The sequence below is a fragment of the Megalobrama amblycephala genome, linkage group LG7 (assembly GCF_018812025.1).
Source record: "Megalobrama amblycephala isolate DHTTF-2021 linkage group LG7, ASM1881202v1, whole genome shotgun sequence".
Classification (NCBI taxonomy): Eukaryota; Metazoa; Chordata; class Actinopteri; order Cypriniformes; family Xenocyprididae; genus Megalobrama; species Megalobrama amblycephala.
Genome location: NC_063050.1, coordinates 45696264 through 45710237, shown reverse-complemented (window position 1 = coordinate 45710237; position 13974 = coordinate 45696264). Strand labels below are relative to the sequence as shown.

The 13974-nt window shown below is 34.2% G+C and overlaps 1 protein-coding gene across 1 annotated transcript in view; it reads right to left on the bottom strand.

Moving 5' to 3' along the window:
* The window catches only part of slc5a10 (solute carrier family 5 member 10), a 32074-nt gene extending 25285 nt beyond the window's left edge, over positions 1-6789 (bottom strand). Inside the window, exons 1-5 of the mRNA XM_048197736.1 lie at positions 6284-6789; positions 5639-5710; positions 3405-3509; positions 1499-1558; positions 1151-1255 (exon numbers count right to left, since the gene is read on the bottom strand). Coding sequence (XP_048053693.1) covers positions 1151-1255; positions 1499-1558; positions 3405-3509; positions 5639-5710; positions 6284-6394 — 453 coding nt within the window. The 5' untranslated portion in view covers positions 6395-6789. The remainder of the gene's footprint in view (positions 1-1150; positions 1256-1498; positions 1559-3404; positions 3510-5638; positions 5711-6283) is intronic.
* Between the last annotated feature and the right edge of the window lie 7185 nt (positions 6790-13974).

The window sequence follows — 13974 nt, the reverse complement described above, 5'->3', positions numbered from 1 at the left end:
TGTCTCAGTTTGCTCTCCATTTAATCATATTGCTGTCTATGATGAATGGTTGAAATATTAAATAGATCTTTTTCTTTCTAAGTGGTTCTTGCTAGCACACAAATCCTGTTGCCATGACGTTAGGGTGTAGTATGTGGTGCCAAGATGTTTCTGTGCATTTGCTAACATGTTCTAAATAGTTTTTTTAGCATGTTACAATGCAATTGCTAGGGTGTTGTGGGTAATTGCTAAGGTTTTTTATGTTAATGGAACAGTGAATGTTTTTTTTTTTTTTTTTTTTTTTAAATCTTGTGTTGGGCGACACCATTCTAAAGTTTGGTCGGTACGATTTTTTAAAATGTAATTGAAAGAAGTTTCTAATGCTCATAAAGGCTGCATTTATTTGATTTAATTTTTTTTTTATAGTGGAAAATGAGAAATAACTATTTCTATTGTTAAAATATAATTTATTCCTGTGATCAAAGCTGAATTTTCAGCATAATTTCTCCAGTCTTCAGTGTCACATGATCCTTCAGAAATCATTCTAATATGCTGATTTGCTGCTCAAGAAATATTTCCTATTATCATTAATGTTGAAAACAGTTGTAGTGCTTAAATGTATGTTTTTAAGGATTCTTTGATGAACAGAAAGTTCAAAAGAACAGCATTTATTTAAAATAGAAGACTTTTGTAACATTATAATGTCTTTACCATCACTTTCGATCAATTTAATATGTCCTTGTTAAATAAAAAAATAAAAAAATAATTCCTTTAAAAAAGATCTTACTGACCCCAAACTTTTGAATGGTAGTTTTAACACTTAATACTCTTAATATCATTTAATACACACACTTAATATTCTTATGACAAATAATGCTTGTTAAGTGCCAAAGTTTGATAGGCCCACCTAGCATTAATGGTTTATTAGCAAGCCAACAAGGCAGCACGAACATTTGGGTGTGAGTGTTTTTATGCCTACAGTGAAAAACAGATGTTGAAACAGCTAAACTACATTCTCTTTCACAACAAATTCCTTGGGTGCAGAAACATGCCAGCACAGCAATACAGGACTCAATAAGTGAAGCCTTTGTAGATTAATGTTTGACTTCTAGCTTTGTGAAAATGAGACAGCAAAAAACATGAGTGAATGTATGTGAGATTTCATGCTCACTGAGATCTTGGTAAACACAGACAGCATCAAACTGAGAGCTGACAAGTACATGCGAATTCGCTCTCCTCCAAACCGCCGACCCAGATACTCTGGCATTGTGACAATCTGAGAGAGAGAGAGAGAGAGAGAGAGAGAGAGGGAGGAAGTGCAGAGGGAATGGCACGATCTAAGCAAATTTACAGGCAAATCTGGGAAAGTAGCACATGTGGTGAGTTTGTGTGTGAGAGAAAGAGACTGTGAGTCTACATGTGGCAGCATTAAATAAGTTCTGAATTATTAATTCACATACTGTATAGCTCAGCTGGCACATCAGTATGAACAGTAATTCAATGTTCGTCTAAAACTCACCCCAGAAGATACATAAACTGGGACAAAGACCCAGGCAAGAGCCAACAGGACATAAGTTGCCTAACAGAGAAAAAAAGTGTTAGAGCACTGTGAAAAACCAATTTCTTCTTCAGCATTTATTTATTTTCCAGTAAAACATCTCATTTTACAACAAGATCAGTTTACTTGAGGAGCAAAACTGCATGAGATATTACATTGTGTTTTGGACTGTACAGTGGCCCTAAAAGGTATTAAAGGGTTAGTTCACCCAAAATTCTGTCATTTATTACTTACCCTCGTGTCGTTCCACACCCGTAAGACCTTCGTTAATCTTCAGAACACAAATTAAGATATTTTAGTTGAAATCCGATAGCTCTGTGAGGCCTGTGTTACATAGGGAGCAATGACACTTCCTCTCTCAAGATCCATAAAGGTACTAAAAACATATTTAAATCGGTTCATGTGAGTACAGTGGTTCAATATTAATATTATAAAGCGACGAGAATATTTTTGGAGCGCCAAAAAAAAAACTAAATAACGACTTATTTAGTGATGGCCGATTTCAAAACACTGCTTCAGGAAGATTCGGAGCACAGATGAATCAGTGTGTCGAATCTGCTGTTCGGAGCGCCAATGTCACGTGATTTCAGCCGTTAGCAGTTTGACGCGCGATCTGAATCATGATTCGACACACTGATTCATTTGTGCTCCGAATCTTCCTGAAGCAGTGTTTTGAAATTGGCCATCACTAAATAAGTCGTTATTTTGGTTTTGTTTTTTGGCGCTCCAAAAATATTCTCGTCGCTTTATAATATTAATATTGAACCACTGTACTCACATGAACTGATTTAAATATGTTTTTAGTACCTTTATGGATCTTGAGAGAGGAAGTGTCCATTGCTCCCTATGGAGGCCTCACGGAGCTATCGGATATCTTAATTTGTGTTCTGAAGATTAACGAAGGTCGTACGGGTGTGAAACGGCATGAGGTTAAATAATAAATTTTATTATTAGATTTGTAAATGTTTTGCTTGTAAAGAGTATTTGTGCTATCTTTCTTTAAAATAAATGCCATTTGGTATGATATTTTATAATCTAATGACAATCAAACAGCTTAAAGGGTTAGTTCACTCAAAAATGAAAATTTTGACATAATTTATTCGCCCTCATGTCGATCCAAACCTGTATGACTTTCTTTCTTTCACAAAACACAAAAGAGGATATGTTGAATAAAATTTCAACTGTTTAAATCCAGATAATGAAAGTTAATGGGGTCCAAAATGACATTGGACCCCATTGACTTTCATTGTATGGGGGGAAAAACACTGAGAAATATTTTACAGAAGAAAGTAAATCATACAGGTTTGGAACGACATGAAGATGAATGAATAATGACAGAGCTTTCATTTTTGGGTGAACTATAGCTTTAAGTGCAATTAAAGTGTCATTTTGGTCAAAGTCTTTTTTTTTTTTTTTTGTCTAAATATATTCAGATGCATCAGGTTTTATTTAATTTACTCATTTTTAAATTTCACTTTTATACAGCTCTACAAATTTGGACAACATGTACAAATAAAAAGACAAAATACTATTCAAGACAAATTCTTTGAAAATCATGTCTTATTTATTTGTATTCCTCTTTTATTCCTCAGGTACATTTATCTTGTTGTAAGAATCTTTAAATATTTTTACTGACAGTCTAGAGTCTAGACAATAACTAATAGAATTTTCAGCACCCATAATGTTGATTTAAGACAGAAGCTGGTCTTTTTCTCCCCCTAGTGCTGATCAAATGCTGGTGCATTTATATGAACTGCTAAATTTTTTGTGTTAAAAGTAATGATCAATAACGAATTATGACTAATAAATATTTTGCATTTGTTTAGAGTAAATAGGAAACGAGGCATTAAAAAATGATGTCACTCACATTCCATTCAAATCCAGCGACAGCGATCCCTCCTGCTGCTCCTGTCCCAGCCAGACCGATGAACAGTCCTGAACCCTCACTGCTGGCAAACAGAGATGCACCAATCTGCACCCATTCAAAATACATATTAGTGCAATTCTCAGCATGGACAATGTAAAACAACTTGATTTACAACAATAAGCTTCACACTTAATATTTGCAAGATAGTTGACATGACATGTCAGGCAGTGTCTGCAGTGTGACATGCAAGTTTAAACCATTTTAATCAAACTTTTGTGTGTGTTTGTGTGTATATATAATTATTATACATCTCTCATATGTAGAATAATTATATGCAGGCCTATATTTGTATGACCTCTTTTTTTGTGACCTCATTTTAATTGAGATACTACATGCAATGTTAATATTTTAAAAATGTATTTGTCACTATGCAGGACTAATGAAAGTCACTACAACTGAGCACCTAAAAATATATGCCTTCTCTTATTATAGCATGGTCTAAATGTCTCAAACCACTAGTTAAACTGCTTTTTACATAACAATATGTATTGATAAAATTAAACATAAGAATATGAGCAAAATGTTTAATTAACATTAATTTTAATGCCTAATATATTTGGTTTGTCTGTCTTTTGCTTTAATCACAGTGGCTCTCCAGCTGCATGAACTTATCCTTTGTAACATAATAAATGTATTTACTGTCAATTTAATGCATTCTTGCTGAATACAAGTATTACATAATTTATTACTAAATTATTACATTTTGTTACCCCAAATTTTTGAATGGCACAACGCTGATAATAATAAGGTGCACATTTACATGACAACAATGTACTGAAATGGAAAAGTTTTTCCTTTGCTTTTTTCGCATACAGACAACATTTTCAAAACCATCCTCTTTCACATGGATCCACAAAAGCAGCTAAAAATGTTGTAGTATGCATGTCAGGCCAGTAGTTGCCGATGCCACTTTGTAAAGAAAGAAACACTACACGCCTATAGACTGAACATGTAATACACATGCATACGATGTCACCGTTTTCACAAATTCACATTTCTTCTTTAGTAGTTTACACGAAGATGATAATGGTATCGTTTTCAAAAACTTGCACTTTGAAATCCACATTCAAAAGTTTGTTTTCAGGCCACCAAAACACCATTGTTGAGTAACTGCACAGCCAAAATGCATAAAAAGTTTCCTGTTTTTAGACTAGTTGAAAATGGTGTTGTGTAAACTGCCCCTAAAAATGTTTCTTAAGCTGCAAATCAGCATATTAGGGGTCGTTTACCAGACGGGTCGTTTACGTTTTCAACTAAAAACTTTTTGGCCGTTCTGAAAAAGGATTCAAAGTGCAGGTTATGATGCTGTCATCATTACAAAAACCTGAATTTGTGAAAATGTTGATGTCATGCACATGCAATTTACGTTCTCAGTCTATAGGTGTGTTGTGTTTCTTTACAAAGTGACATCGCCATCTACTGGCCTGGCAGGCAGTGTTGCTAAGTCCGCGGTTTTCCCGCAGAAATGGGCTACTTTTACACTTTTGCCGCGGGTTGTTTTTCATGTCCTCGGGTTGAATCGACCCAAAATAATGTGATATTTACCCCCTGGAATGTTAATTTTACCAGAGGAGCCCCACCAAAAATGTGAATTTTACCCCCTGGAAAGCGATTTTTACCATGAGACCCCCCTGAAATGCGATTAGGCTAGTTTTGAGAAGCAATTTGGCGGGTTTTGTTGTGAAAATTGTTGTTGTGTAAACGTACCCTTGAAATGATTTCTGAAGGATCATGTGAACGTGTGTGTGTGTGTGTGTATACATAGCTATATAGTTGTACATTAGTGCAAAGTGATTTAATTTTACGCAATAATGCATAACATGCATGTTGTGCCTCTATTTTTTTTTTTTTAAATAATCATTTATTGGTTGTGTATTACTTTTATAATGTAAAAGATTCTTTTCTAAGTATATATTCGATTTTTACTCTTGAGGTTAACTTGAGGTCACTTTTATTGAGGTCACTTTTATCATATCAACCATATAGTTTACATTATTGTACTGCTTAAAAATAAAGTTTTTTTTTTTTTTTAGGTTATAAAGGTTGTAAAAAAACAAACAAAAAAATGATTATTTGTAATTTATCTGCTTATTATCAGTCTATAACCATAGTTAATTCTGGTAAATGTATGTTTATTACTTCAGTTGGGTCAGTTTACATTAATTATCACTTACCGGCCACCAAGCCATGTCTCTGCCAGCCAGAAAATATCCACTTAGTGTGTTTCGACTCACTCTGCAAGATGACTGAAACACATAATAGTTTATCCGAACTTCAGATGTTGTATTACCCACTCAAACATCTCAGATAATGTTAGAATAATGTTATATTTTAAGTAAAGTTTTCTTTCTGATTCCACAGTTTACATTCACATGTTCTTAAACACAATTGAGATCTCTTTTTTTTAAAAATAAATAACAATGTGACAACAGAAAATATGTTAACAATGCATTAACTAACATTAACTAATGACGAGCAAAACTTTTGTTACAGTATTTAATAAAGTTTGTTAAAATTAATTAGGCCTAATTCAAATACAACTGTTCACTGTTAGTTCATATCAGGTGATATATCAATAATATTGACAGATGCAACTTTCAATTTTAATAACGTATTAGTAAATGTTGAAATTGGCATTAACCAAGATTAATAAATGCTTTAGAAGTATATTTCATTGTTAGGTCATGTTACCTAATGTAGTTAACTAATGTTAACAAATGGAACCTAATGGTAAGTGATAACAAATATTAAAATAATAATAATGTTTGTTACAGTTAACACACACACACATAATTATGCAATACATGAATGCGTCTCACCCATATTCCAACTGCGACGTTCAATAAAAAATATGCTCCGATTACAATGATATCAGATACGCTGAAAGACTGGGAAAGGGCGAAAGATTTAGTGGTAGAGTTAGACTCCATGTCCTGCCTTCACACACACTACACACAGACTAACACGACAAGACAAAGAGGCTAAAAAGACACAAGGTGTTCCGGTCAGTCAGCTCCGTGTTTGAATTGATCATTAAACACATCAGTTTAATGAAGCAAACTTGCACCTACATGAAAACAACAAGGCAGAGGAAACACATCCCTGAAGTCACACAAACCCTGCTGCTTGCTGTGGTTTCAGAGACTTACACATGCACCTGCTCATAGAGACAAACACACACACACACACACTCACTCACATACACATGCTTAGACGTATAATCAGAGCATTTGGACGTGTAATCTAACTAACCTAATGTGACTGTCAGAGTCTAAAAAACATCCCTAGACACACTTAACAAAGTGAATCATTTACTTAAACACCCACTGGTGCTACCCATTAACACACACACATGCACTAACCATTAGCATCAATCTTACACATGGACATAAGTATACTCACTTGCGATACCTTTAGTGTTTGGGGTCAGTGTTCACATCAGCAGTACTTAATTTGACAGAGTGGCAGGAGTATTTGCAATCTAATTTCTTTGAAAATGCATCACAGTTGACACAAGATAAAGTTAATTAGTAAAGAACTCTCAAATCATTTCATCTTACTGCATATCAGGAAGCATTTAGTTCAAATTGAGAAATACTGTCTGATGAAATAATAATGTCTCTGGCTGACTTTTGTATTTCAGAATATTTCTTTCTAGTATATCATGTTATTTTGGCCTTAGCAGTCTTAAATGATGGCAGTGTATACGGTTCCAGTGACTTTTTGTCTCTCATTGAAATGGGCATCTTCGGTCAAAAATGACTGAAAACTTTTACATGTTGAAATTTAATATTTTTTGTATATATGTAACAAAAAAATTCTCCTCTGTGTTCAGGCTTAACTGTAGTAAAATGAATGCAAAAACTGACACTTGAAATCAACATTTAAAAAAAAAAAAAAATTTAAATCTTGACAAAAAGTAGTCTTTGAGAATGTTTGAGTGTAAATCCAAATCCACAGCTTAATAAAAAATAAGTATTTATGTCTAAAAACACTATATAATTTATAAGCCACTTTATATTGAATATATTGAAATATATAGGAATCTAGTGGTTACACAATGGCATTACAAAAGTTCTTTTTTTTACTCCCACCAGATGGCACTAATCTACTTTCACAAAATTGGATTTTAAAGGGTTAGTTCACCCAAAAATGAAAATAATGTCATTTATTACTCACACTCATGCTGTTCCACACCCGTAAGACCTTCGTTAATCTTCGGAACACAAATTAACATATTTTAGTTGAAATCCGATGACTCAGTGAGGCCTGCATAGCCAGCAATGACACTTCCTCTCTCAAGATCCATTAATGTACTAAAAACATATTTAAATCAGTTCATGTGAGTACAGTGGTTCAATATTAATATTATAGCGACGAGAATATTTTTGGTGCATAATGAATCAGCGTATCGAATCATGATTCGGATCGTGTGTCAAACTGCCAAACTGCTGAAATCACGTGACTTTGGCGCTCCGAACCGCTGATCCAACACGCTGATTCATTATGCTCAGAAGCTTCCTGAAGCAGTGTTTTGAAATCGGCCATAATCCGATAATAAAATAAGTCAAAAATATTCTCGTCACTTTATAATATTAATATTGAACCACTGTACTTACATGAACCGATTTAAATATGTTTTTAGAACCTTTATGGATTTTGAGGGAGAGCAAATGTCATTGCTCCCTATGCAGGAGTCATGGAGCTATTGGATTTCAGCAAAAATATCTCAATTTGTGTGTTCCGAAGATTAATGAAGGTCTTACAGGTTTAGAACGACATGAGGGTGAGTAATAAATGACAGAATTTTCATTTTTGGGTGAACTAACCCTTTAAATGGCTTGTCTCTGTTTTAACATGATATACTGCTTTAATTGAAAAATAATTAAAAAATATTATTCGAAAAAAATGAGAAAAAATGGTGTATTATTGTCAATGTGGAAATGTGGAAAAAAATATTGCATAGTATCAGAAAATACTTAATTTGACAGAGTGGCAGGAGTATTTGCAATCTAATTTCTTTGAAAATGCATCACAGTTGACACAAGATAAAGTTAATTAGTAAAGAAAACTCTCAAATCATTTCATCTTACTGCATATCAGGAAGCTTTTAGGGGAAGCCAAGTGTGACCCTTAGGCCCAGAGGGTTAATATATTGATACGCAGTACTTGAAACTGTCTTACTTTGAAAAGTTTGTGGCAATTACAATTTTTTCTTATGCTCACTAAGTCTGCATTAATTTGATCAAAAATACAGCAAAACAGTGATATTGTGAAATGTTATTACAATACATGTAAAATATGTTTTATATTTTCATATATATTTTTAAAATGTAATTTATGATGGCGAAGCTGAATTTTTAGCATCATTACTCCAGTCTTTACTTTCATTTTATCTTTCAGAAATCATTCTAATATACTTGCAGTATAATATAAGCAATAAGCAATATAAGCAATTAATATAAGCAGTTGTGCTGCTTAATATTTTATGGAAACAGTGATACAATTTTTTTCAGGATTCTTTGATAGAAAATTAAAACGAACAGCAAAAAGTCTTTACTGTCACCTTTTGATCAGTTAACTGCATACTTGCTGAATAGAAGTATTAATCTCTTCTATGAATCTTTATAATCCTAATACTTTTGACCCCTCCCCCTCATTTATCATTAATGTAATGCAAAATAATAATTATTACCCTAATTACTGTAATGCAGAAAATATATATTATATAAATTATAACATACAGTATAGTAGTATTTTTGTACTGCCCTAATGAAACAAATCATTGTATTACAGTAATGATAATCTAATGAGAATCCACATAGAAATAATAGAAATAGAAATAATAGAAACCATCTGGATGCATTACGCTACATTACACTATCATGCTGAAAAACGAAGAGCGCCCTTACTCTAGCTCAATCCTTTCCCTGGATATTTACCTTCTGGAAGGGTTTAGTTCCAGCCCCAGTCAACACACCTGCTGAATTTGTTGTTTCAGTTGTGTTTAATTACAGTTGGAACTAATCTCAGCAGGAAGGCACATCTCCAGGCGTAAACTGTTGGTGAACTAGTGATTAAGGTTCTGGGCGACAAACGCAAATCTAGCAGATTCCAGGTTAGACGGAGCCAGGAACTGGTAGGAGGGGAATCAAGTTATATAATAAGTTTTACCTCACAAATAACTGAGTATAAATTTAGTCATTGCAGTCCTTAAAAATGACTGTGCAAAATAAGTAAAGAACGACCAATTACCCACTGACTGATGTGGGTTAGAATGGAGCCCAAATTAGACATCTGCTCTGGTTTTGCTGACACCCTTAGGGAGTAATGTATCGTATCACAGACTTTTAATTGTAAGATTGTCACCAAAATTATGGCTGAAATGACAGAGATAGAGAGGAAGAGAGCGATTAAATTATATGATAATGATCAGAGCTGAATGGCTATCACTGTCTGAGGGCCAACAATGAGATTTAAAGAAACAGCTCAATTTAAAAAAAAGAGAGAGAATACTTTTGTCTTACGTTCTTTATCTGTTCATCTGTTGCTATAACTATACTGTTTCTTTTTCTGTTTTTTAACCTTGTCACATTGTGGTCACTGTCATTGTATGCTTGTGTTATATTATGGGACCTTATTTTGAAATGTTCCCTTTTGTGTTCAGCTGGAGAAAAGAAGGTCGGATTTGGAACAATTATGGGTGAGTATCCTAAACAATGACTGAATTTTTTTGTATGGCATGTTCAATTAACAGTGTGCATCTTCCTCCTTCTTTAAAGGACCATGTGCCTTTGGCTCAGTGTACACAGTCAGTATCTACCCCACTAAAATTTGTCCTGTAACCTTTCTCCTCAAAAACACACTCGTTCACACACAAACACAACATGCACAGCTTTCCTCCCTTTTATCTGTCAGGCTCATGGGAAAGGGTCTATTTAGTCACGCCCCCTGATTGATGCAGCACCATCAATTTAACCAAGCAACCTCTCTCTCTTTCTCACACACACACACACACACACACACACACACACACACACACATACTGGTTTTTGTGGTTTACGAGGACTTTGATGCTCAAACCAGTAGGATTGTGGTTTAGGGGGACACACCTTTCCCGATGCCCTACAGTGATGATAAAATTATCAAAAATTTTGTTTTGATCTGCAGATCACAAATCTGGCTTTAAAGTTTCTTTACACACAACAGAACGGAAAATATGACAACCTGATATATCAGTGGTATACAAGGACATTCCCGCCCATCTTAAAATGTTCCCGCCTATGACATAATTGTGATTTTTGGGTACAACCTGATTTATGAGGACACCTATTGTACAATACACAAAACATGTCATTTCTCTGGATTACAGGGACTAGTGTGTTTTACAGGTACATGACCACACACAACACACAAACCTGACGATATGGTGTATTACTAAGACTGAGGTGATTAATGAGTACCGGTTCCTCAATACAATACACACCTGACACACTCCAACATTACAGGGACTAGTGTGTTTAATGGTACATGACCACACACAACACACAAACCTGACGACATGGTGTATTACTAAGACTGAGGTGATTAATGAGTACCTGATCTTAAACACAATACACACCTGACACACTCCAACATTATAAGGACGGATGTGTTTAATGGTTCATGACCACACACAACACACAAACCTGACGATATGGTGTATTAGCAAGACTGAGGTGATTAATGAGTACCTGATCCTCAATACAATACACAACTGACACACTCCAACATTACAGGGACCAGTGTGTATTAGAAGTACTTTAATTATGACTTAAAATAACAACATAAACATTGAGTTTTTCCGGTTTTAACCATGTAATACCATCATGGCATGCCATTTTAAGGGGAAAATGAAATCCACAACTAAAAAACTAGGTCAATAACACATGCACAACTGTGTAATCTGTGTAATCAGAAAGCATACAGCATCATTACTGTTTTGACATATTGAAATGGCAACCATTCAAAACTTTGAAAAAATGTGAACAGAATTGTTGAGTCAAGTCACCTTTATTTATAAAGCGCTTTTTAAACTACATATTGTTTCAAAGCAGCCCTCATAACAGGAACATTGTTCAACAAAGATTGTTTGGGCTGTACAGCAGCTCTAGAAGAGTATCGTGTCATTGTTCAGCCCGAGTCAGTTCAGTGTTGATTCAATTATGTTGTAAAACTCATCAGTTATTAATTTAGTTCACTTCATCTATACAGCAGCAGCAGATCTGGAGACAACAGTCATGTCATCGTCCAGCTCAGTTCAGTTCTCATACAATAGTGTCAATGCAGTCAGATCAATAATAATGTTGAATATTAAGTTGTCATGTTTTTGTGACAAACTACTGCTTTAAAGAACAGTTAAACTTTAGAGATTTACAGAGTGAAGTCTTAGTATATTCATGCTCTAGAATGAAACTAACATAACCAACAACTAAAATAATAATCCTTACAGAACAGCATCAAATGAGACACAATGTAACATCACTTATTTTGTGCTTTTCTTTTCAAGCTAATTCCTTGATTTCTTACAAAATCTCTTGTGTTTTGTCCACAATTTTCCTTTGGTTATATGTGCCTTAAAATGATCAATTACAGCTGTAACTTCAGCATCTGACCAGCAAACCTTTTGTCCTTTCCGTATTGTCCTTTTCCTTTCCGTTTTTTAATTTCTGCCGAACTCACATTCTCTGTACAGATGAATACATACTTTATTAAGCTCCCACTTTTTGAAAGCTCATGTACTTACAATGATGGTCGTACTCTAATTTAAACCTCAGGTACCTTGACAAACTCAGCAGTTTTCCAAATGGGCATCTTCTGAACATCTGCAAGAAATCAGTTATATACTGATCAGAAAACTAAGATTTAACTCTCAAATACCTAGAACTTAAAACTGGTTATACACCTGATATCTAAAAATAAAATTTCAAAATGACACAAAATATTATTCTGGAGATTAAATGTTATCAGCCTGTTAAAGGGATAGTTCACCCAAAAATGAAAATGTGATGTTTATCTGCTTACCCCCAGCGCAGCCAAGATGTAGGTGACTTTGTTTCTTCAGTCGAACACAAATGATGATTTTTAACTCCAACAGTCTGACAGCTGTATAATGGGTGTCAATGGAAACACAATTTATAAGAGTCAAAACATATACATAGACAAATTCAAATGAAACCCTGCAGCTCGTGACGGCACATTTATGTCCTAAGACACGAAAAGATCGGTTTGTGCGAGAAACCGAACAGTATTTATATAATTTTTTACCTCTAATACACCAGTGAGGTCTGATCGCGGTCTGACAGCGGAAGTAATGTCTGGCACTCATTGAAGTATATGCTCGAGACATCACTGCTGTTGTCAGAGCGCGATCAGACATCACTAACCGAGTGCTGAACGCAGTTGGACATGGTGTATTAGAGGTAAAAAATTATATAAATACTGTTCGGTTTCTCGCACAAACCGATAGTTTCGTGTCTTAGGACATCAATGTGTCGTCACGAGCCGCAGGGTTTAATTTGGATTTGTCTGTGCATGTTTTTTGACTCATAAATTGTGCTCCCATTGACACCCATTATACAGCTGTCAGACGGCAATGGTTGGAGTTAAAAATCATCATTTGTGTTCGACTGAAGAAACAAAGTCACCTACATCTTGGATGCGCTGGGGGTAAGCAGATAAAGATCAAATTTTCATTTTTGGGTGAACTATCCCTTTAAACATTTCCAAGTGTTTTACCAACGAAAATGATAAACTCATTTGTATCAACCAGATTTACAATGTTGGTGCAACCCTGATTCCAATAATATTCTTATAGAAAAGTTGCACTATATAAGTGCAAAAATCTCTGTATATAATAACTGATTATTGCTCATTAATTATTACAATTAATGGCAAAAGGAATGTTTGGAAATATAAACTGATATTTCCTACTGACACACTACAGCAATAGATATAAATAACTGGCTTAAAACCATTTTTCTTTTGTGAAAATACAAATGTTAAGTTGAACTATAAATATATAATTGTATCTATGCATTGTATTTATGGCAATAATCTAAAATAATAATAAACATAAACCTGTTCGTTAACACATACCAGCATTACTGGAGACGCCTGCGCAGCTCCAGCAGGAACAACATCCTGAGAAACACTTTCATCAGGATCAATGGCATCAGGATCCATCATACTGATCTCATCTTGAAGAAAAACAGAATTTTAAAACACAAGAACATCTTCGGTTTAACCTGTTTTCAAAAGTAATTTATGAAACTTTATGCTGTTTAATAATAAATAAAAATAATAATAATAATAACTAATACTTTTAGATGACTATTATTAGAATTATTGCCAAGACAGAAATATACTACTACTGTAAATGAAAAATTATTTTACAATACGACATTACAATATTTCTATCTTCATTTCTTCGCTTAAACTGTTTCAGTGAAAACAGGTTTATAAATGCATC